Below are 25,705 nucleotides of genomic sequence, written 5' to 3' on the forward strand. Positions count from 1 at the left end.
TTCTGTTGTTTTGATCACATGCTAGTTGATGGATCAATTTTGAAGGTCCTCTAAGCAATTTCTTACGCTTTAGAATTGGGTAAACTACGGACTTTGCAACAATTAATCAGAAAAAAGAAAAACAAATAATTCATTCTTCATGATTTTATGCTGTGTTGAAGAATCGTTGATTGGGGCTAGGGCTGAGTGTCAGTTGCCAATATGTCCCTGACACTAGATGATCTGGGGTTTGAAGACTCCAAGCATTTTTAAAAGTTTTGAGACCTTTTAAATCTTAGACCCTATGTACAATGCCCTTCCGATGCACCTCTTTTTATTTTATTTTTTCTTTTTATTTTTTTTGAGAAACGCCCTTACAATTCACTACAACAGTGATTGATAAGTATAATTTGATTTTTGAGGTCGGTTTTTAGACTCTAGAATTAACGTTTAGCTTAAAATTCACTTACTGGTCTTCTTTGCTCACTCCATCACATTCCAAAAAAAAAGATGATAAGAGTGGAATTTTGAAAGCATGGGCGAAATGTTAAAAGGAGTATAGCAGTGTGGGCTTATCTTATCAGGTGTCGTCTTGCATGCAATAATAACGGATACTGTCAAGTTATATCAAGATTGAGCTTTGCTCTGTCCCTAAACTCCCATTACCTCCCCCCCAAAAAAAAACCCTCCCATTACCCCCCACCCCCCAGGAATTTGGAAAAAAAGGGTAAAGTTGAGCTAATATTGATAGATTCATCTGATCTTTTTAGTTTTCATGAAATTGGTTAAGACAATGCCTAAATGTTTGTAGATTGAATTGATATTAACATTTACAAAAAAAAAAAAATAATAATAATAATATATATATATATATATATGTTACAACAAGAGGGGCCAAGCTTGAAAACACTCCAACGGGAAGCCTGCTCTCCTTCCCATTCCAAAAAAAAAAGATGATAAGAGTGGAATTTTGAAAGCATAGGTGGGATGTTAAAAGGAGTATAGCAGTGTGGGCTTATCTTATCAGGTGTCGTCTCGCATGCAATAATGACGGATACTATCAAGCTATATCAAGATTGAGCTTGGCTTTGTCCCTAAACTCCCATTACCCCCACCCCCCCCCCCCCCCCCCCAAAAAAAAAAAAAAAAAAAAAAAAAAAACCCTCCTATTACCCCCCAGGAATTTGGAAAAAAAGGGTAAAGTTGAGCTAATATTGATGGATTTATCTGATCTTTTTAGTTTTCATGGAACTGGTTAAGACAATGCCTGAATGTTTGTAGATTGAATTGATATTAACATTTACATATATATATATATATATATATAGCCTATTTATGTTACAAGTTACAACAAGAGGGGCCAAGCTTGAAAACACTCAAACTGGAAGCCTGCTCTCCTTTCCTCACAACATTTCAACCTGAAACAGAAGTGGCAACTACACAGCCGCAGGCCTCCCACCCTTTCTAGGGTCACTTACAGCAGTGAGTGTACCATGGAAAAGGTTGGCATTGAAATCTTTTCTACTTTTTCTTCCCATGTTAATGTGGTTTTGAAGGGTTTGAACAACCAACTGGACAATAGCTCCCCTGCCTGAGCCTTCAATGTGATAGCCATCAATCACAGTCCAGTTTTCATAACAAACCACAGTATGTATTGGCTGCAATGGATCATGATACGCCCTGCCACAATCAAGAAAAGCACAGTATTCAATAGATGAAACAATAACAAAGTCAAACCAAAAATATTTAAAGCAGAGGAACTAACATCTTCACTGGAAAAAATTCAAAATAGTTCTCATCATAACAATTAACACTAGAGACATGATAGGTTACCTGTTGATTATGAGAGGTTTAAGTTAGAGAAAACTCTTTTGATATTCTAACATAAACTCTGATCTTCTTTTTTGGCTCTTGATTGACTTTGATACAGAACTCCTTATAACCAAAAATGCTTCTAACAAGTTGAACATTCATCATGAAAACTGAAAAGTGAAAATATTGTAGCAAAATAATTTTTAAATGTGTAAATAGTACCGTAGGACCCATTTTTAAATATATTTTTTTTTCTGAATAAAGTGGTTGTGGGTCTTGTGAATGGTGCACAATGTCTCCTGTACAGTGTAATCCGCGTGCATGAACAGTGTGGGTTACTATTCATAAGCTAAATGCACTGTTCATGCGCTAAAAAAAAAAAAAAAAAAAGGCTGAAATGCAAACGCAAAACGCGCTGCGTTTCAGCTATCCAAACCGCACCGAAAAAGGAAATTAAAAAAAAAAAAGAAAAAAAAAGAAGGGTACAACATCATTTCACTCTCTAGTTAACTCTTTCTCTAGAACTCACTAGTCCAATGGTCAGAAAAGGTGATGACCTTGGATTTATATAAGTCTAGAGTTATAATTTCATATGCTTCTTATGCAACAAAGTTGTAATATGTTATTCATTAAGACATGGTATGCAGAAAATTTCAAGGCTAACAACTAATAACTTTATTGTTACTATTAACTCTCCATATTTGCAAAGATATCCTAAGATCACCTGTCAAAATTAGATAGAACTCTTAATCTTGCATGATTTATTTTGAAATTGCACACCAAGGTTTCCTTCTTAAGCTTACGCAAGAGACAATTAGCTACAATTGTAAGATAAGGAAGAAAATTTGAGTGATGCTCAAACCTCTTGCATGTATTCTGTAAAAGGTGTGAGGTTCATTGGCAATTACTTCATTTATCAAAAGTAGATTTTTGTTCCAAATTCATATATAAATCCAAGGGTTCTCTAATATTTGTGAATTTTTACATAGAAAATTGATGTTTCAATAGAAATGAGAAATCCGAGAGAGAGAGAGAGAGAGAGAGTAAATTGAATCATAAATGTCTCTGCTAAAAATATCAAAAGGTGACAATTAAACTACAAAACTCTTGGCGTCATTAATAATTCCATAGGTACATTAGAATTAAACATGAGACAAAAATGATAGAAAAAATAAATATAAGAAGTTTCAATAGTCTTAGACCAGGAAGAAAAACAAATCAATATGATATTCCACATTAAAAAGAAAATTCCAACTTGCAACATGCCTATGGTAAATGACATTATAGTCATTCAAGTTAAAGGTAAGAGCAATTTGGACATTTTCGCCTCAAGAAGTTATTGTGGGACCCACCCGCCTCATGTGAAAGGAGGGAGCAATGTTCCTGGAGAACCCAATAAATTTATTTTCACCTCTACCATGCCACTTAACTCAGAAAACTACAATTTCAGTACACTGTTTAGTATTAAAGACCATCCCCTATTCTCATTATCTATCAATAGCTCTTTGATTGGTTATTGAAAAATGAGGAAAAACTCAACTTTAATCATTTTCAATTTTTATTGTTGGCACAAAAACATAACATTTATTCCCTTGGCGACTAAATAGTTTGTTAGGGTTTCAACTAAAAAGTTCGATAGATTATTTATTCCTTTCCTGCTAACCCAACATCCATGTTCTACGCTACATTGCACACACATTTTAATATTAGCCTTCGAAATTGCTGTACAATTACCTACAATTACCAACATTAACTAAATGCTTTTTCTTTCTTTCTTTTTTTCCAACTAAGAAAATTAGAGTTTTAGTTTTTTTTTAACAAAAACTTAAAATACATAATAAATCAGTAAAAATTTATCTTTACTTGCAAAGTAGAAAACACTCCTTAGTGTGTGCACAAGGTACATCTTTAGATCTTTACTTGAAAAGTAGAAGGTGCCCCCTTGGAGCATGCCCAAGATCAATTGATTTCCCGTTTCCTTTTCTTTTTCTTCTTTGCTCAGATTTCCCATGTGTTGGGGTTCAATATTGTGTTGGGGTTCAATATTATGTTGGGGTTTGAGACTTTGAGATTTCAAAAGAATAGAATATAATAGAAAAGAGAATGGAGTATTTTCTCAACTGTGTTTGGGAGGGGAATGAAAGAGGGAGGGAGGGGGGATATGATGTTTATAGATTTAATTAATATTATTCTTTTATATTCATTTTACATTTACATAATGGTTTATACAATATCCGTAATTGATGTGCTAATATAAAAATTTTAAAAGGAAAAAAATATGATATCTACAATTTAAAACATGAAAAATAGATGTGAAAATAAAAAATGGATTTATAATGAGTATGAGAGAGTCATTGTCCATTTCAAATATCCAATAATTTTTTAAGGGGGGATTTAAATTCCTCATTATTGGAAGGAAAGGGGAAAATACAAGGACATACCATGTTTGAAAAGATAAAAAAAAATATGAGTAATCTTGGGGATAAAAATTTTACTAGATAAATATTACAAATTGACATATCTCCAATCACAAAAACTATTCTAAACATTTATTTAATATCTTGTTGACTGTGGTATCAAATTTATTTATTATCACGTTACTTTGTAATTTTTTTTTTTAAGAGCAAATGACGGGCATTTTCGCATTTACTCAAAAATAAATGAATAAATAAATATAAAATTGTAGCACTGGAGATTGTGAGCTTTCTTTAACAGAAATACCGAACATCCACAAGCAAAAGCAATGGCTGCTCCATTGTCCCTCAACTACCTCAGACCACCCTTATCCTCAGACAATCCTCTTCCAAAAAACCCCACCATCATCACAGCCATTGCCACTGAGAACAAGAGCAACATCATCAACAACTCAACTCAGCCACACCCATGTCTAGTTTCGCTAGAAAATTGCTCCAACATGAAGGAGCTAAAGCAAATCCATGCCCAAATGCTCAGAACCGGCCTTTTCTTCGACGCATACACCGCCAGCAGAATCGTTGCCTTTTGTGCTCTCCAACAATCAGGGAATCTCCATTATGCTCGTTTGGCCTTAACCCAGATCGCCAATCCCACAACCTTTACTTGTAATTCGATAATCCGAGGCTACACGAACAAGAACTTGCCACGTGAGGCTGTTGTTTTCTACCAAGAAATGATAACTCAAGGTCTTGTTGTCCCTGATAGATTCACATTTCCTTCGTTGTTCAAATCGTGTGTGGATTTGCGTGAAGGGAAACAGCTGCATTGTCATTCGACTAAGCTTGGTTTCGCTTCGGATACTTATATTCAGAACACGTTGATGAATATGTACTCCCATTGCGGGTGCTTGGTTTCGGCCCACAAGGTGTTTGACAAAATGGTTGATAAGTGTGTGGTATCTTGGGCGACCATGATTGGAGCTTACACGCAATGGGATCAACCGGGTGAAGCTATTAAGCTTTTTGATAGGATGGAAATTGAGGGTGTGAAAGCTAACGAGGTTACTTTGGTTAATGTTTTGACTGCGTGTGCTAGAGCGAGAGATTTGGGAACAGCGAGACGGGTGCATAAGTACATTGATGAGAATGGTTTTGGGTTCCATGCGGTCCTTATTACGGCTCTTATGGATGCTTATTGCAAGTGTGGTTGTGTGTCACTTGCTAGGGATTTATTTGACAACATGCCAGAGAAGAATTTGGTTTGTTGGAACATTATGTTCAATGGACATGTTGAGGATAGTGATTATGAGGAGGCATTGTTACTCTTTCGAGAGATGCAACTCAAGGGCGTTAAGGGGGATAAGGTGACTATGGTAAGCTTATTGCTTGCTTGCAGCCATTTGGGTGCTCTTGAGCTTGGTAAATGGTTGCATGCCTATATTGGGAAGGAAAAAATTGAGGTCGATGTTGCCTTAGGAACAGCACTTGTGGACATGTATGCGAAGTGTGGGAGCATAGAAATTGCAGTGAGAGTATTCCAAGAACTTCCTGAGAAAGATGTTATGACTTGGACGGCCTTGATTGTAGGTCTTGCAATGTGTGGCCAAGGGGAGAAGGCATTGGAGTATTTCCATGTGATGCAGATTGGAGGGGTGACACCAGATGCAATTACCTTTGTTGGGGTCTTGGTAGCTTGTAGTCACGCCGGATTAGTGGATGAAGGAATTTCACATTTTAACTTGATGTCTAAGACATTTGGCATTCAACCTAGTATTGAACACTATGGTTGTATGGTTGACCTATTAGGCCGAGCTGGCTGCATAGCTGAAGCAGAGGAGTTGATACAGAACATGCCAATGGCACCAGATCATTTCGTTTTGAGAGGGCTTCTGAGTGCCTGCAGAATCCATGGCAACCTTGAGGCTGCAGAAAGAGCAGCTCAACAGCTTCTAAAGTTGGATCCAAACCATGTAGGAACATATGTGCTTCTATCAAAAATATATAGCTCGTTAAGGAAGTGGGATGAAGCTGAAAAAGTTAGGGAACTCATAGCTGAAAGAAACATAAAGAAGCCCCCAAGTTGCAGTTTGATTGAGGTTGATGGTGTTGTTCATGAATTTGTGAAGGGAGATTCATCACATCCACAATCCTCAGAGATCTATGACATGTTAGAAGACATGATAAACCGATTAAAGAAAGCTGGTTATGTTCCTGACAAATCAGAAGTGTTGCTTGATGTGGAAGAGGAAGAAAAGGAGACTGCACTTAGCCTTCATAGTGAGAAGCTAGCCATTGCATTTGGGCTTGTAAGTACTGAACCTGGTACCCCAATTCGAGTTGTAAAAAACCTTCGTGTATGCAGTGATTGCCACACTTTAACCAAACTCATCTCCCGGGTTTACAATAGGGAAATAATAGTGCGGGATAGGATTCGGTTTCACCACTTTAAGGATGGAGCTTGTTCTTGTAGGGATTTTTGGTGATGTAAGAATCATCCTATACTCTTTAGATATTTACCAATTTTTTTGCATTGTGTACCATATTCATATATCTCAGGTTTCTTTTTTTTCACTTTTGAATCCGTTGATCTTTTGTGCATTAGGTACTAGTACATTCACATAAGGGCAAAACTTACAATATTTAGATGTTATTCCTTAAGTTTCCCTCATTCTACCATGTGGATTTTTTCTCATGGGATGAAAGTGGATTTTTTTTAGTTAAGTAAACACATGACTGAATCTTAATAGGACAATTTAAGGAACAACACTTAAGGTATTGTACCTAAGTTTTGTTCTTCACATAAATGTCTCTACTCTCTACAAGCTCAAGCACGTGTACTTGAAGTATTACTCAGTCATACAGTTGCTTATAGTAATGGAAAATCTAATGAACTTTGTCCCAATAGTAGGTTTGCAGCCCTAAGCATCTTCTAATGAAGGCATGGTTGATAAGAGGAACGTTCATACTCACTAGTGAAGCAGGTCTCTCTTGCACCTACAGAACTTAAATTGAGAAGAGATACAAAACCGTAAAGAGAGAAAGATATTACTAATCATTACTTGCTTGAATTAATAAAGCATAATATAAAAATAAGTAAACTCTCGTCTATAATTTGAGGTTCCCTATATGTCTATCTGATTTTAGCATAGAGCCTTATACAGAGAAAAAGAAATATTGTAGTGAATGAAGATGGTCCAAAGCAACATTGAGATAAGATTTGTGCGGTTAAAAGCCATCCACAAGAACAAAATTTTATTGGTTTGGATTGCAAGTGTCAGATCAATTCATGTAGTAGGCACACACAAACAATGAAAAAGTTATTAATTCTGAGCAAATCCACATGACATCTCAGTCTCAATCAGAAGCAGTGCAGAGAGGTCCAGCCTCTATCCGAGGCCTTGTTTACAATTAAGAACCATGCCAACACCGAAGTCCAGAAGAAATTATAGAAAAGGCACACACAAGGAAAGATTAGTTGTACAATGATCTGGGTTCCCATGCATTCCCAATAAGCTCAACCATTTAACATTTACAAATTATGATTTATCAGTAAGCCTTTCATAAGAGCAATTTACCATTACTGACACAAAATTGAATTAGCTGCAGCTCAGTGCTGCATAGTAATATCCTATCCTTTTCACAAAAGGCAACAAGGTAGTCAAAGGAGCCAACACCTTGTTTAGTTCGAGGCATGAGGCGACAAAAAAGTGATTAAAGTAAGAGGCCAAATTCTAAACATAGTTATCATACATATAAAACTTAAATTAGGGCAAGGCTTGTGTCCAGTGAAAATTTTCACTGGACACGGTAAGATTTGGACACGTGTCCATGTCCAGTGAAAACTTTCACCGGACACAAGCTGAACCCAATCATATATACCCAATGTCTCGAAATATTATAATTGATGTCTTGAAATATTATAATTGAAGTATTTTTTAAATGTGTCGCATGAAGAAATTAATCCATTAATTGATGTCAAAAATAGGCTTAATAATTAATTAGTAATAAATTAATTAATCTAACAATAAGTTTTAACTTTTACGACAAATTTTTATAAATTAATTAATCTAAAAATAGGTTTTATAACAAGCTTCTATAAACTAGTTATCTAATAATATGTACTGTATTACAACAACCTTCTATTAATAATGGGGGATATTATAAATAAATAAATAATTGGGGCTTTCGCCTTAACACCTTTTTCATGGCTTAAGGTGGTCATCTTGGCTCTAAAGGCAAGCACCTCGTCTTAGATGTGCCTCCTCGCCTCACCCGGATGCCTAGGTGAGCACCGGCTCACCTTCGACTACCATGGAAGGCAAGCACTCAAAACTACTCCATTGTATTCTTAGAGACAATAAACAGTATTCATTATAACAAGCTACACATAACATTTGCTGTGTCTGAGAAAAATCCAATGTTCACCTTATAGAAAGCAGAACCAATCATAATTTCCACAACCAACAAGCTCACTCAGCTGCTTTGAGTATATGGGGTGCAAGGAAGTTCTTCAGTTCAGAAAGCCATAAAGAATTTCTTTACACTAATGTTTAGCCGTTAACATCTGCATGGAAGTGAGTTGAAGGCCACTAGCCTACTAAATTACAGAGTGGCCTTAAAATCAACCTTGAAATCACTAAGTGGGTGTATAATAATCACATTACCAAGTCCACTAGGATCCTTCACTTGTCTTTTTGATTGACAAAAGCTTTATTTAAAGAATTTCAAAAGATAGGAGGAGGGGGTGGGGGAGGGGAAGGGGGGTAAATCCCCTGAGAAAGCAAAAATACATGCAACAATTAGTATTACTCCCTAAAAGCAATACAAGAACAATATAGAATTGTAAAAGAACAAAAACACAATCATTTGGCAATGCCAAAACATTCCTAGGATCCTGGGAAAGTGCTAACAGAATTTAAATTCTAAGGAAAATAATAGATATGATCTCATACAGAAAATTTCTTAAATCATTAATATTAGACATAAAACTTCAAACTCTTCACTTGGCCTCTTCACCAATGGGCCAAAAAAGATGAAATATAGCCAACAAAATCTTTCATACAGAAGCAAGTTTACCAGGCATGCCCTTTCCTTGATTCTCATCTCCAAAATCATCACCATCATTCTCACTGTCAGTCTGCTTTGAAGCTATAGACTCACGCTGCAATGGAGCACTGCCAGCTCCAGTAACCGATTGCTGATAAAGAATTCCACCAGCAAGTGTAAAGAGGAGGCACAGCAAACCAAATGGGCTGGCATGCTTATCCCAAATAAACACATTGATGGCAACCGTAAGAAACTTATTCACAACACCAGTCACTGTAAAAGCTGTAGCAGAGATTGCCTTCCTTGCAGCAAACCCAAAGAAACTGATGGCCAATCCAAAAACACACGACAATGACACTGCCAAGAATGGAACAAGATCAAACCAATCCCCAGAATTAGCTCCCAACGCAGCAAACACATCGACATACTCTCCTGTAAGAAACCAAAACACGGGAGCCATCATCAACGACAACAAGTTATTATACAACACAAAACCCCAAGTGTTCAACCCAAGATTCGTCACCATATGTTTGATATAAACCATCTCAGTCGTGATTGTCACCAAATAAGCAAATGCCCATGAATACGCAGTCAAAGTAAAAGCTGAATCTGTTGCCACATACCCAACAGCTCCACCCAATATAATCACCAATGACAAAAAAGTGAGCTTTGATGGGCATGGCTGTTTCCTAAACGTTGTATCCGCTAGAGCAACCAAAAGGGGTGTCAATGATCTAAACACTATAAATGTATCCACATTCGCGTGGCGAAGAAGATTTGTGTTGGTAAAGATTGCCAAATAGAAAACAATGGCAGCTGGTAAAAACTTCTTGGCAGTCTCAATTGTAAATGGATCATGGTGCAAAAACCCCAACTTCCCCAAAACCCAAACTCCTAGAGCAGAAGTTAGATACTGCAATGCAGTCAAAAGGCCTGGGTAATTGAATTTGGTTATGGCAAACTTATTTATCACGGCAAGCAAGCTAGAGCAAAGCGCGTACCCAACCACGAGACTGCTCGTGGCATAGTATTGCTTCGCAGAATCCAATCGAATCGAAGACATTATAAACTCTTTAACTCTAATCCAATATATATTCAGCCAAATTAAGTGCTAAACCTAGTAGATCTTCAACAAATTTAAAGAGCTATAAACCGAGATTGCAAACTGAGAGAGGCATATGAATCAAAATTGAAAGGAAATGAAGCAGTTAAGGAGTTCACAGCAAAATCTGAGACATGGGTATTCGAAATAAATACCAGAAAAACAAAAATCTATGAAATTTAGCTGATATTTTACTACCCTTTTGGAATAAGATCAGTAACAACAGAATTAAAGCATGAAAATGAAACCCATCAGAGAGATTTTGAGGTACACATCACCGAGACAAAGAGGAACACAGATCTTGAGCCCCCAAACAAAATGGAGATAAGATTGTGAATCGGAAACAAAACCTTAATGCTCGAGTCAGAGATCGAGAAATGGTTCCCCAGAAGAAAATATGGGTGCAGTGCGTTAGAGAGAGAGAGAAAATGAGAGACAACTGAGGAGGGTTTGGTAGTCCTATGAAGGGGTTTGGAAGAAAATCTACGGCGTTGAATTGGTACTACTAGGACGAAGGTGCGCCAGTTTTTCCAACAGCATTATATTTATCAGAGTGTTTTTGTTTTCTTCACTTTTTTTTTTTTTTTTATAGGAGTTTTCTTCACTTTTTGATTGGGCCTAAAGTTTTTTTTTTTTTTTTTTTTTTTTTTTTTTTTAAAGAACGACGTCGGTGGATTTTATCACATGCGAAACGACCTCGTTTGTGGGTGACACCTTCCCAAGTTTATGGTAAATTAATTTCCAAAACTATCAAATAGTACACCATATCGCTGGATGTGATGTGCATAGCATACCTTTTTTTTTGAGAATCAGATGTGCATAGCATACCTGATACCAGAAAAAAATAAAATAAGAAATCGTGGCAGCCTGATTTACGTTCTTTTTTTAGTTCGTGAAATGTTATTGGTCGGAAATTAAGGAAAAGAAAATTTTATAGAGTGTAAATTACAAATTACACTTCTAAAGTTTGGCAATATTTGGATTTTATACCTTAAAGTTTCAGAATTTAAATTAAACACCTAACGTTTCAGAATTTGAATTTATTCCATAAATTTTAAGGGTGTTTAGATTTTACTTTCTAAAGTTTGGGGTATTTAAATTTTATATCCTAAAATTTCAGAATTTGGAGTATAAAATCTAAGCACCCTCAAACTTTAAGAGATAAAATCCAAATTTTGAATCATTAGGATGTAAAAACCAAATACCCTTAACTTTAGAAAGTAAATTTCAAATTCTAAAACTTCAAAATGTAAAATCCAAATACCTCCAAATTTTAGAAGTGTAATTTACAATTTACCATTTTAAAAATATGTGTATTTTTGTACATGATTGTTTAATAAGAGCTTCTCAAAAGTCTAAGTGAATAAAGGTTAAGGACCATTTACCATCCAAAAAATTTTTAAAAAAAAATGTTAAGGACAAAGTTTAACTCTAAACAATCAACTTTTCTTTTCTTTTTTTGATTTGGTCTAAACAATCAACTTATGTTATCTTTATATTGGTGGTACGAGTCCAAGACTCCAAGCAAACCCTTTTCCTAAATTTAGAAATTAAGAAAACATATTTTCAAAAAATAAATAAAAAGGAAAGTATTTTTCTCATATTTTACTCCATAAAAGATTTTGTCATATTCCCCGTCAAGCTAATCAAATGATTCAATGAACCTTTCGGTATCCCATTAAAAAACAAAAATAAATAAATAAATGTACCTTCAGATATTTTAGGATGTTGAACTGTTTTTTTTTTTTTTTTTTGGAAAACGGATGTTGAACTGTTTATGAACAGCGAGTATTAATATCTTTTTCTCTTTTTTTTTTTTTTAGAAGAAGAGAGACCATTAATATCTTGAATTCCTAATAATTAATAAAGAGGAGGGTTGGAATCTTGGTTGATCATTTTTTTTTCTTGTTTATATATATATATATATATATTATTTTTACTTTATGATGATTACTTAATATTATTAGGTCAAGACATTATTTAATTTTTGGAGTAGGTATTCGAACCAAAAATCTTTTGTTCGACAACAAGAGATTTTATTAGCTGAACTAACTAATACTCACTTCTGTTTATGTATACTAATTCTTGTCAATTTACATGCCAATCAAAGTATCAAACCATACCTAATTTAAATTTAAAAAAAAAAAAAAAAAAAAAAATCCCCTTCTAGTACATGATTTTTTTGGAAAAATAGTTTCTATGGTGAAAGTTTTTTTCCTTTTTTTTTTTTTTTTTTTTTTGCTATATATATATATATATATTGTGGAAGGGAGGAACTCGAGAAGTAAAGACTCATCATATGAAAACATCCCAAGGAGACAGTTAGGACTCATTGTTCATTAGATTGGGCCCAATCCAGACGAATAACCAAATGCCAAAGATCGAAGGGAGTATTTCGTCTGAGGAGATAGAGGAGCAAGGTTCCCTTGGAAAACTAGGGTCCAACCCAAGAACCACCAGGGTGTAGGCCGAGCAAGGAAGTGATAAGAGGTAGATGAAGGCAGGAGGAAGCTTCTAGGAGAAGCATCCATCACCTCCACATTCAATGTTCTTTGCCAACCCATCCTACTGCATTAAATGTCGAATGGCCCCTGAACAGTGCCTCCATAGTTTGCTCAGCTTACTCTACCTCCACCAACAAGGCAGTGATGGGATAAGTATCTAATACCATAATTAAGAGTCGTCTAGTTGGAGGGCTAGGATGAAAACCCCCTACTATATAAAGGGAGGGAAATCCCCACAATGGTGGGGAGGTTCTTCAACAAGAAAGATCTAAGAAAAGAGAGATGAAGAGTGATTATTGTAAAGCTATGTAAGAACTTAGGCTCCTCGGACTAACTAAGGAAGACCTTCAAATAACAAATTATACTTTCCTGTACTTAATCTTTATCCTCATTCATTATTTTTATGTCTTATTTCCTTGTTATTGCCAAATCAACTCACATAGGCTGGAAACATTGACCTTGACCACCTACCTCTTCAAATTAATTGTATTGGGCCTTCTAACCAAGCCGATCTAATCTTAATTTGAGCTGAGTCTAAGGTTCTAAACCACATACATATACACACACCCCTAGAGACTTTGGGCCTTGGCAAAATATTGGGGTGGAATAAATCATATATTTTTTGTCCTAAAATAGATTAATGAAATTTAATATATTTAATATTTCAAAGAAACACAATTTTTACTTGATTATTATTATTTTTTTTCTAAATTAATGTTCTTAATCACAAGTTTTTTGTTGTCCTTTTTCAACCGTTTACTTGATTGAGACTCAAAATGTTAAGCTATTATAATGCTTAAGGAAATAACTAAACATTATACATTTTAATATCACAAATGAAACTAAAAAAAGAATAATGGTGATTTCTTTTGTACATATCTATAGCAAACTAGGCAACTTGTGTATAGCCAATAAAATTATAAAGACGATAAGTGTGGTTCAAGTGATAATCTAGTACTAATCGAATTCTTTGTAATGTCTCATATCTATCGTTCAAACTCTACCTTTTCCCTCCCCTCCTTCATTATATAGAAATCAAAAAATTTTATAAAGATGATAAGTTCTCATAGAAACTTTTATAAATAAATTATATATATACATATATCACTTACTCAAATGTATATGTGTGTGTGCATGCGTATAAATGTATGCATGTGTGTGTATGTATGAATGTGTTTTCAATTTTTCTTCAATATCATAATTCAACCCTTTAAAAGGTTTAAAATATCTATTTTTTATAACAAAAATTTGTAGAAGTGACATTTATAAAGGTGAAAATAATAGTCCCAAAATATATTTTCATTTTTGGGAGTAAGCTATCTATTACAAAATTATGGGATCATATCACTTCTAATTTATTAAAGTGCAATTCTTACAATGTGAACTAATTAGTCCTCCTTTTCAAAAAAAAAAAAACTAATTAGTCCAATTAGAGCGTGCTAGGTTAAAATTAAAAACACAAAAAACAAAACAATCTTAGCTTCCACCTCATTCATTGCTAATAAAACATAGAAAAAGTCTCTCTCAACATAGTTAACCTTTTTCCCCTCCTTTTCCCTCATTTTTTTTTTCTCTTCTTCAAAACATATACCAAATGTCTTGAAATTCACAATTGAACAACACCCGAGTCTCAATCTTGTTCAAGCACAAAGTTGTCCTTATCATCGCACCATCTCTCTCTCTCTCTCTCTCTCTCTCTCTCTCTCTCTCTCTCTCTCTCTCTCTCTCTCTCTCTCTCTCTCTCTCTCTCTCTCTCTCTCTCTCTCTCTCTCTCTCTCTCTCATGTGTTTATATAGCAACATAGACAAGAGAGTTGTCAACTTCACTAATTTTGGATTTGTTTGGAAGCTAAGCTAAACTTTTTTGTACTTTGTAGGTGATATGATCCCAAATCGCCTTCATAAGGCCACTTGGATCTTGTCAAATCAAGCACACATCTTACTCAATTCATAAATTTGAAAGTCTATAAATTCGAACTTAATAATATGCTCAATACAACAATAATAATGAAGACTAAATCCCAAAATTTTTGGAATCGGCTATAAATCCTTAATGAAGTAAGGGCAGCCATATATATTATACTCTAACATTTTATCCTATTCAAAATTATAGCATATCATTTCCTAAATTTTATTTTATTTTTACTTTATCTACTAGTATTATTTCAAGTCATTATCTACATATTTTTTCATTAAGACTTAAATTTAATTACTCTTCCTCGTTGATATATCATTTGTCTTCATTTTCATAAACTCAATCTGCTTATCCTCTCTCTCTCTCTCTCTCTCTCTCTCTCTCTCTCTCTCTCTCTCTCTCTCTCTCTCTCTCTCTGTTATCTTTATTTTTTTTCACTTCTATGTTTAATAACTAATTTATTCATTTTTTATATGAATGCATTCATGATGCCAAAAAAAAAAAAAAAAAAAAATTCACAGCTTTTAAGCACCTGCACTTGAGAAATTATAGAGTTCTCTTGTCCACCATTTCACTCCATTTCACTAAAAAACTTCTACTTGTTTAAAATTGTTGAGTCAGTAATTAATTTCTATTTAAAATTTTTTTCTAACTAACAATTTTAAACAGGTGAAAGTTTTTTAGTGAAATAGTGGACCACATCACTTGTCCACCATGTGGATCTTATAATTTCTCTTGCATTTTGAATTTAACTTTTTGAACAACTCCATTGGATTGGAAGATAATAAGAAATTGGACAAAACAAATTTACTAGCATTAAAGAAGCTTTATGAAAATAATAACCAGTGCATCTTAGATTTTTAAAGTAATTTGACTGATTTCTAAAGAAATATCAATGTTCAAATCTTCCTCCCGAATTATAAAATTATAAAATAAATAAACAATTCTTTTAGTTATATAGAAATATCTTTTATTTAATACATTTTTAAATAGGACTTTAGTAGGCGCGCCACACACACACACACACAAAAGGTACTAAAATCAACCAACAAAAAACATCATACATTGGATTCCACTGCCAAGAGCCAACCTTACCGTGAGAACGTGAAAATTTTGAATGTCAGACCAATAAAAGTAGTAATTAATTTCTGACAGAGTCACAGAGGTTGGATACATGTGACAATGATTTTTATCTTTATTTTATAATTTGGTCTTTGTGATAGTTATTGTGTGACATCGTGGTACAACATTTGAACCCCACCACATGTGATGGGATGCACGTTTCTGAGGCTAGGTCCAATCATGGGTCTCTCTAAAGCCCCCAAATTATAGTCTATTAGCCCAATAATTTTGTTCCCCAGGCCCTATGACCGCTCTTTGGCCCAAATTCAGACCACTTCTAGTACTTTCCCTTTTCTCATTTTTTTTCCCTTTTATTTTTCATAGCTATTTACATTTGGTGGTTTGATAATTGATCCCCATAGTCTTTATTTATTTATTTATGGGCATCATATTTACCACCCAAAATATCGACACTCCATTTTAAAAAAAAATCGAAGATGTATTCCCTAAATAAATTAAAAACACATAGATTAGCACAACACAAATGGTAATATAACTATGTAATACACATGACATATGCAGCATTAGCCATTTATGTTGAAAAATAAAAATTATTTTTATTATATTCAATTAGAAAACTTAAAAAAAAAAAAATTAGAATCAAATAACACCTAGTATAACTGTTACATTTTTAAAAAATTTGAAGATGTATTCCCTAAATAAATTAAAAACACATAAATTAGCACAACACAAATGGTAATATAACTATGTAATACACATGACATATGCAACATTAGCCATTTGTGTTGAAAAATAAAAATTATTTTTATTATATTTAATTAGAAAACTTTTTAAAAAATTAGGATCAAGTTACACCTAATATAACTGTAAACAAAGTTACATCATCACATATTAACTTTCTTAATTTTAGTTAACATAGTATACAATAGAGACGGAATGAGGTTCTAATACAAAAACACACTACAAACTCCACAAAAAAGTTATGGTAACATGACATACGTCATGTATACTAAAATATCATGTCACCACTTATATTAAGGGTAAATTAAGTATTTTTCTTCTTTAGGGAGTGCATTTAAAAAAAAAAGGTTAAATTAAGCATCAATCATGCAAATTGATAGTTTAAGAGGCATTACAACATAAATAATAGTTTAGGATCATTAGTATAATTTAAAAAAAAAAAAAAAAAAAGATATCATTATAAAGTAGTATTTATGAGTTTGAACCTCTGACCAATAAAAGATAGGGCAAAGCTTTTGTCTAGCACTCCAATGCACTAAATAGGACACAATGTGAACAAAAGACCAGATTTGAACATGTGTTTGAATTGTGTCAAGTCTACTAAACTAGAGCATTGGATCTGGTATTATAAAACCTAGTACTTAGTAACAACATCATTGGCTAGTTACTTCGCTTACTCAAGCAACATTATAACACCACAAATTTATAAAAAAAAAAAAAAAAAAAATGAGAAAGTAGATTGTGATTAAGAAAACAACACTTTCATATAGGACTACTATTAACATCACTTCTTATATATAAATCACAATATGCCACCTTAATAATTATGAAAAAAAATTAGGGAATTTGTTGTATCCATGCACATACTCTTTTTATAAGTTACTCCAAAGTTTAATACTGTTCAATTCATTAAAAGAAAAGAATAAAAGAAAAAAAAATTTTAATATTGCTCCAAAGGGCTTTACATGGCAGTATAGTGTCCTACACTCCTACAACTAGCTCATTGTGTCTTTCACAAACTATATATGAGCTTAAAATTTTGAAATTGCATTGAGCTCACATAGTCAATGCTCTTCCAACACAACAACGTTGGGTTATTCCAGTTTATTTCCCGCCATTTTCTTTCAAAGCCACACTTTTTCTCAACCTTCTCTAGCAGCCCCAGGCTGAACAAGACATCATGCATTCAATACCTGAAGAGCTGCGAATCCATGACCCATCTCAAACAAATCCAGACCCAGATCTTCCGGGTCGGGCTCCACCAAAACCACGACACCCTTAACAAGCTAATGGTCTTTTGCACAGACCCATATCTTGGGAACTTGCACTACGCTGAGAAAATCTTCAGTTATATCCAAAACCCGAGCTTGTTCATATACAACGTGTTGATCAAAGCATTTGCAAAGAAGGGTAGCTTTAGAAAAGCCATTTGGGTCTTTGGGCAATTGAGAAATCATGGTCTTTGGCCCGATAATTTTACGTACCCATATGTTTTCAAGGCGATTGGGTGCTTAGGTGAGGCTTGGGAGGGTGCTAAGGTTCATGGGTTTGTGTTGAAGACTGGGCTTGAATTTGATACCTATGTTTGTAACTCGCTTATGGACATGTATGCTGAACTGGGCAAGGTTGAGAATTTCAAGAAGCTGTTCGATGAAATGCCTGAGAGAGACAGGGTGTCTTGGAACGTTATGATTTCTGGCTATGTTAGGCGCAGGAGGTTTGAGGATGCTGTGAATGTTTACCAGCAAATGCGAAGGGAGAGCAGTGAGAAGCCTGATGAAGCCACAGTTGTAAGCACTCTGTCAGCTTGTACAGCATTGAAAAATTTGGAGCTTGGTAAGAAAATTCACGGTTATGTTGCAAATGAGCTTGGATTTACTACTGTCATTGGGAATGCTTTGTTAGACATGTATGCTAAGTGTGGCTGTTTAAGTGTAGCCCGGCAAATTTTTGATGAGATGCATACAAAGAATGTGATTTGTTGGACCAGTATGGTGTCTGGGTATGTGAACTGTGGTCAGCTGGATGAAGCTAGAGAGTTGTTTGAGAAGAGTCCCACTCGGGATATAGTTCTTTGGACAGCTATGATCAATGGGTATGTGCAGTTTAACCGTTTTGATGAGGCAGTGGCTCTATTTCGAGAGATGCAAATTAGAAGGGTTAAACCAGATAAATTCACTGTGGTTGCTCTCCTCACAGGTTGTGCTCAGTTGGGAGCTCTAGAGCAAGGAAAATGGATTCATGGATACATAGATGAGAATAGAATTTCGGTGGATACAGTTGTTGGCACTGCTCTTATAGAAATGTATGCAAAATGTGGGTGTGTGGAGAAGTCTTTGGACATTTTCTATGAGTTAAAGGAAAAAGATACAGCCTCTTGGACTTCGATCATTTGTGCGCTTGCCATGAATGGTAAAACAAGCAAAGCACTTGAGTTGTTCTTAGAGATGAAACAAGCTGGAGTCTCACCTGATGATATCACATTTATTGGTGTTTTAAGCGCTTGTGGTCATGGAGGTTTGGTTGAGGAAGGCCGCCAGTTTTTTAATTCTATGACAAAGCAGTATAAGATTGAGCCGAAACTAGAACACTATGGGTGTCTTATTGACCTTCTTGGTCGAGCTGGAAAGTTGGACGAAGCAGAGAAATTGATAGAAGAAGTCCCTAAAGAAAATAATGAGATTGTAGTTCCACTTTACGGTTCTTTGCTTAGTGCTTGCAGAATCCATGGCAATGTTGAGATGGGTGAACGGGTGGCTGAGCGGCTGGTGAAAATTGAGTCAAGTGATTCCAGTATTCATACACTCCTTGCCAATATTTATGCTTCCGCTGACAGATGGGAAGATGTAACAAAAGTGAGAAGGAAAATGAAAGATCTTGGAGTCAAAAAGGTGCCTGGATGTAGTTCAATTGAGGTTAATGGGATTGTCCATGAGTTTGTTGTTGGAGATCCATCTCATTCAGAAATGAGAGAAATATATTCTATGTTAGATAGAATGGCAAGACCTTTGTTGGATTCAGAAGAGAGTGAGATTGAAAGAGAAATCCTGGTTCCAGTTTGTTGGTGAGGAACAAAGCTGCATTTTCATAATTTTGGAAGCCACAGTGGAACTATGAAAAAAAAGTTTTAAGACAATTTGCAGTTTGCTCAACAATAAACATTATTTAATGGGAAATTCTAAAGGAGTGGTACAGGTGCTTAGTCTTAACAACTTGTCAGGACTCGTGACCAGAGTCTGTCATTATTCATATGGATATAAAAAGAATCCATTTATGTTAATAATTACATCTAGACATCAAGAGGAAAGGTTCTGACAAGACGCTAGCGTATTCATTATAGAAACCCTGCTCTACTTACCAGATTTTTGGTCATGTTGGCTTTGGGTCTATGCATATTGATGTCAATAGTTCATCAGATTTTGTTTACTTAAACTACTACAGGGGTGAGAAATTTTTCTGTAGTTTATTGTAGAAAAGTGTGGGTTTATGGGCGTAAATGTTGTATTTCATACTACAATATTATCTCTTCTACAATTTTGTTTGCAGAATAACTTCAATATCTAATCAAAAAAGTGTGATTGGATCAGATATTTTGGTTCCCATGTATAGAGAATTTGTTTTTCAAATTGCCTGCTCTCCATAAATTCCAATATTTTAAGCATAATACAAAACCAAAATACTGCAATGTTCTCCATAAAAACCATTCTCGGTGCATTAATGGTTGAACCATTAATGGATATGTCAACCATTAATGGATATGTGATTTTGATTCCAGCAAATGATATAATAATGATTTGATTATTGTGCAGTATGGACTATTTGGTGTGCAGTTTGACAGTCTTTGTGCTTATGCATAAATGGTGCTGGATTTTAGCAGGAGCATCTTCGCCACTTGCAGGATGCCCTACAATGCAAAGACTAACAGAGTCTACGCATTGAGAGTAGAGGGAGAGAAACATGGCAATTTTTCATGTTGTAAAGGATGGGAAATTATTTTTTTAGTAGGATGAGGCGTAAAGAAGAGAGGGAAATGGAATGGTGCTGCTTTCATCTGTAAAAATCAGGAAGGAAGAAGGGTTATGATGGGCTGTTTTAGTGGGACTGTAAAGCTGAAACAGGAAGCTATATGAATAGGGATTAGAGAGGCATTGCTGGCTGCTTAGGATAAGGAATTCCCAGAAATAATTTTGGTAGCAGAAAAGGAATTAGTTAATCTTGTGCAGGGGTAGAAGCAAGCAGATTGGAGACTGAGGAGTATATCACTATTTTGCAGGATATGGAAGCATTGAGTAGCTTTACTAATGTCTGGTTCAAGCACTTTGGAAGAAGAATAGTTCAGGAGGTGGACCAGCTGGCTATGGTAGTTGTAAATTTGACTTGGGACTGTATGTAGCTTATTGGATTAGAGTGGATATAGTAGTATTTGTAGTAGGGTGTTGATTTAGTTGTATCTTAGTTTGGATCTATTTGCAGTTTGTTGTATTGCTGGTGTAATCCTTGTTAATTAGCTGTGATGTTGTCATGCTTGGTTATAAGCTGCGAAAAAATATTATTTATTTCCTGCACTATAAATTAAACAAAACTCTAATCAAGCAATCCATGATATATAATACTTCTATAATAATGGCCATCTATCATTAGCATGATTAACATGAAAAACATTAAGTCACTTGCATGGCCGTCATTAGCATTAAGAGAGTACTAGTAGGCCCACTAATACATAGCTTGAAATTTTATCATAACCGCCAAAACGGGGTATCTAATTAGCTAGAACCCCATAAGTAGTACCACTAGCAGAAAATGGCTATTCATGCAGCTGGAGCATAGTCATAACCATCATCATCATCACCCTCCATGGATGCTGCTGGAGCATAGTCATAATCTCCGTCGTCATCATCATCATCATCATCGCCATCACGTTCAATGTAGGCTGCTGGGGCATAATCATAACCATCATCTCCATCTGCATGCTTCTTGCACCATGAGACAGCAATGGCCTTGGAAATGAACAACATTTTCTTGCTTTTGTGATAAAGATAGACAGACAAAGACAATGAGAATGACTTTGAGTGTCTTTCACAAGCTTTAAAGAGTCAAGATAGAGTGATAGAAATAGAAAAATATGTGTGCATATTGTGGGGATGAGAAGTGGTGCTTATATAGTGGGAAGAGAAGGTATTAAGCTTGTTTTTGGCACAAGCTATCCATGTGGGAAGTGTGGAGTAATGCTTGAAGTGTGTGCATGACCCTATGCTAGTGACAGGTGGTGCTGTCTAGAATAGACACTTTGGAAACCCAGCTGACAGTTCAGCAAACACGTAGGACTACTAGGAGCTAAGCTAGCAACCATGAGAGAGAACATATTATGTATGTGATAGAGCATATCTATTATCTTTGGACTTCGATGCATGCTTAATTTGGTCACATGAAAATGAGTTTTTTTTTTTTTTTTTTGGGTACGTTGGTGGAATTAAGGATCTATTTGAATACCGCTTATTGCTAACAACTAAAAACTAAAAATTAAAAATACTATAGCAAAATAATTTTAAAATGTATGAATAGTACCGTAGGAGTCAGGTTAGAAGTTATATTTGTTGAAAAAGGTACTTATGGATCTTGTGAACAGTGCACGGAACCCACCAAAGAAATGTAAATAACAACGTAAATGCGTTGCTATCCAAACCCACTCTAAAAGAAAATGGTAAAGTAGAAGATTTGGCTTTTCTTTTTGGATATAAAAATAGTAGCTACTAGTATTTAAGAATTCAAAGATATTACATCATTATCAATTAGGGAGAGAATGTGAATAGTAAGAAACCCTCCTCCAACCAAACTCTAATATTGTGGACTAGTCTTTGATATTTGCATAGATTTTTTTTTGAGAATTTTAACTTATAGCGTCTGCTCTTAATGGTAGCTTTTTATTACTATAGGAAGACATCAATAAGTTTTTGGTGTAGACGGAAATTAAATCCAGATCTTTTATTCAGCTATAAGAAACTTTATTAATTGAACTAATTAAAACCCATGATATTAGCATTGTTGATACTAATTGATAAGGTTGCATAAATTTTGATTCAGCTGATTATAAGGCTTTTTACGTACAATTACCAAAGAGTCACTTGTGTGTATTATATAATTTTTTTTCCTTTGTCCAGAGCAAATTTCATTTCCTCAAAGGCGGCCAAAGTTTAGTTTCATCATAGAACGTCCCATAATGGATGGAAAAGTTGGGATTCTTTATCGTTCTAGAAGATGCCTTGGTAACCAATAGGGGTAGAGCACATAAATGGTGCTATTAAAGGATATGCAGCGTCACAAGATTCTTGTGTCTCCGTGGTAGGCCATGGCATTAATTACCTTATTGGCTAACTCAAGACTTGAGGAACTTTAGCACTTGTTTTAATTTAGTCAAAATATATTTCAGCTTTTGGAGTAAGGGATTCGATTAGGTCAAACTATGGCTTAATATGGTTGGTTTCTTTGTCACTCTAAAGTGTAAACACCTTTTTAACTAATTCCGGGAGGTAGTCGATCACCATTATTTTCTCTCTTGGTGCAAAATAACCCCATGTTGGCTGCTTAGCATTCTTAATTCACAATCTATTCATTTTCTAATTGGATATATTCTCTAGATTAATTTAGTGCAAAATAGCCCATGATCCTTGAATCAATTGACACCTCTTTACATTTTCAACAAAGAAATTTAGAATTAATTAGTTGATAGCATATTAGATTTTGGATGTATTCAAAATTTGACCACACTCTCTCCAAGCTCAATGTAGTGGAGGAAAAAAAAGGTAAAATAAACATATGAACAAAAATTGTATTTCACATTATAACCCATGGGTTTCAGAAAATTAAAATTGCATGCTGTTTCGGAGTGAGTTCCAACTCAATTCAAGCTCAAACTCCAACAATTGTGTTGTCATTGCTTCAAAGTCGTTATTTTTGACACTATGAAAGAATTAATCTAGGTGTCCCATATACAATAAAATTAATAGTTGTGTGTGAAATGTTGTTGATGTACTTTGTGCATGGCTTGGATGCATTTCCTGCATCAATATTTAAACTCAATAACATTCTCAATTTAATATGATCTCTCCTTATTAACGTGAAAATCATCATTTTGATACCAAAACACTAAGACCTTGTTAATTTTTTTTTATTGTCATCGATGTATGACTTTTTAGAGCATCACATAATGGTAAATGATTGGCTAATAAATACAGACAAATTAATGTCAATTTGAGGTGATCATTATTGATGAATACCGTTCATTATTTTCTTATAAAATAAGATTGAGATTCGAATATCAATCATGCTAATTATCCTGGGCCCAGACGTTAAAGTTGGTGTGCAAAGTGACTGTTAACATATAATTAGCAATGCTATTCCATCTTCGTTGAAGTAAAATTTTTGGAAAATTGTATTTCTTTTTCGCTGGTTTGCAAAGTGTCTCTACCATGAAGTAAAATTACCCTGTGAAACTTAATTATCTAGCTATCTAATTGAATAGGTTTTGATACAGCATATGAGAGATGGAATAGTTTCAGTACTCCTTTATTTTTTAAGGAAATTAGTGATATGTGCAACCCCAAAGCTGCTAAATACTAAATCAAGCAACTTTATTGAGAACCAAATAAACTAAATGAGGCCATAAATTGGGTTTTAAAAAGCCTAACTAGGGAAAATTAATAACATAATGCTAGTACATACTTTTTAAAAAACGAATAAATGAATTAAGAGTTCGATTAAGCAGCAGATGCAGATAACAGTATAACATCTGTATTGCATTGGATTTGAAATACATTATAAGGAATGGTGTAAACACAAAATTTCTCAATTGCAGAAAATCAAACAATTGAAAAGAAATATGGTTTGCAAATGTAAATTTGTATTGATGAATAATGAGTACAATCTCTATTTCAATTCTTTTACAAAAGACTGCCTTGTGATTCTATCTTCTTTGAACTTGACTCAAACAAGGAATCTTTTTGACTTTGGTTGGAGGATGGATTGAACGGTCTTCACGACAAATCTCTAACTTTGAGCTTATTAGAGATTTGTTGTTCTTCAAGTCTTCAAACGTGAAGGCTCTTAGGTTGAAGTTCTTTGGGGCTTTAGAGGCTTGATCCGTTGAGCTTCAAAGATTTGGGTTTATTGAGGTTTATGGAGGCTTTTTAGCTTAATCCCAATAGAACTTCAAAGAACTCGAATAAGAGATCTTCTTGATTTTGGTTGGAAGGTGGATTGAACGGTCTTTACAACAAATCTCTAGCCTTGAGCTTGTTAGAGATTTGTTGTCCTTCAAGTTCTTCAAGCCCTTTGAATGTTCTTCAAATTCTTCAAAGATGCTTCAAGTTCTTCAAAGATTCCTGAGACAGAATTTCTCTAAAACTTGGGCCTCTTGAAAACTTGGTCCTAAAAATGAGAGGGGATGTCCTCTATTTATAGTGATTTTAGAGAATAAGCTCTACTTCGAATTGATATGCTTGAAAGTATGTAGTAGACTATTGATTGGCCCAGATTCTTCTTAGAGATTGTAGGGACTAGGGCCCAAAATAGTGTATTAGGCCCTGAGCTTTGTCCGAGGACATAGACAAGTCCGAGAAGGAACGAATAGTTATTAAGGGGTTCCTAGTTAAAGTCTCATAAGCGGGGAATGAATGGAAGGAGATCCAAGGAGGAATATCTCATCGGATACGACGAATGTAGTCCAAATGTGTACTCTAGCAATTAAAGTGACTCTCCAAAAGGCTCTAACGATAAAAATGTGCCCCATGAACATACGAGAATGAAGGAAACTCAAAATATCTAAGGAAAGCTGCTACCACCGCATTAAATGCATTACAACTACTTTTCTGGCTGCATTTATGTGAAGAAGACCTCTGAATAGTGCTGTCTTGGCTAACACAACTCACAGAAGGTTGAAAGGGGTGTTTGATGGGACGGATACTCAAGTAGGAACTCAGATGATCAACAAGTGTAGAATCAAGATGATCCAAAAAAAGCTATATAATTTAAGAGAGCCTCTATGAGAAGGGGATCGGAAAAGAGAGAGAAAAAAAAAATAGTATAGCAATCTAAACCATTCTGATACTCTAGAG

General features: G+C 34.8%; 3 protein-coding genes across 3 annotated transcripts; 2 read left to right on the forward strand and 1 right to left on the reverse strand.

Annotated features, from left to right (window-relative positions):
• Positions 1–4,479: 4,479 nt before the first annotated feature.
• Positions 4,480–6,776, forward strand: LOC126715306 (pentatricopeptide repeat-containing protein At1g08070, chloroplastic-like). Its single transcript, XM_050415849.1, has one exon. It carries the CDS (start codon positions 4,535–4,537, stop codon positions 6,686–6,688), a length of 2,154 nt encoding a protein of 717 aa, XP_050271806.1. The 5' UTR covers positions 4,480–4,534; the 3' UTR covers positions 6,689–6,776.
• Positions 6,777–8,992: 2,216 nt separating this feature from the next.
• Positions 8,993–10,928, reverse strand: LOC126715307 (GDP-fucose transporter 1). The gene has a single exon (XM_050415850.1). The coding sequence runs from the start codon at positions 10,312–10,314 to the stop codon at positions 9,262–9,264; it is 1,053 nt and encodes a 350-aa protein (XP_050271807.1). The 5' UTR covers positions 10,315–10,928; the 3' UTR covers positions 8,993–9,261.
• A 6,626-nt stretch (positions 10,929–17,554) lies between these two features.
• Positions 17,555–20,195, forward strand: LOC126715308 (pentatricopeptide repeat-containing protein At1g31430-like). Its single transcript, XM_050415851.1, has one exon. The coding sequence runs from the start codon at positions 17,663–17,665 to the stop codon at positions 19,661–19,663; it is 2,001 nt and encodes a 666-aa protein (XP_050271808.1). The 5' UTR covers positions 17,555–17,662; the 3' UTR covers positions 19,664–20,195.
• Positions 20,196–25,705: the final 5,510 nt, after the last annotated feature.

Source organism: Quercus robur, chromosome 2 (assembly GCF_932294415.1).
Source record: "Quercus robur chromosome 2, dhQueRobu3.1, whole genome shotgun sequence".
Classification (NCBI taxonomy): domain Eukaryota; kingdom Viridiplantae; phylum Streptophyta; class Magnoliopsida; order Fagales; family Fagaceae; genus Quercus; species Quercus robur.

Coding starts and splice junctions, on each gene's coding strand:
- LOC126715306 (XM_050415849.1), top strand. CDS start 4,535: ATGGCTGCTCCATTGTCCCTCAACTACCTCAGACCACCCTTATCCTCA.
- LOC126715307 (XM_050415850.1), bottom strand. CDS start 10,314: ATGTCTTCGATTCGATTGGATTCTGCGAAGCAATACTATGCCACGAGC.
- LOC126715308 (XM_050415851.1), top strand. CDS start 17,663: ATGCTCTTCCAACACAACAACGTTGGGTTATTCCAGTTTATTTCCCGC.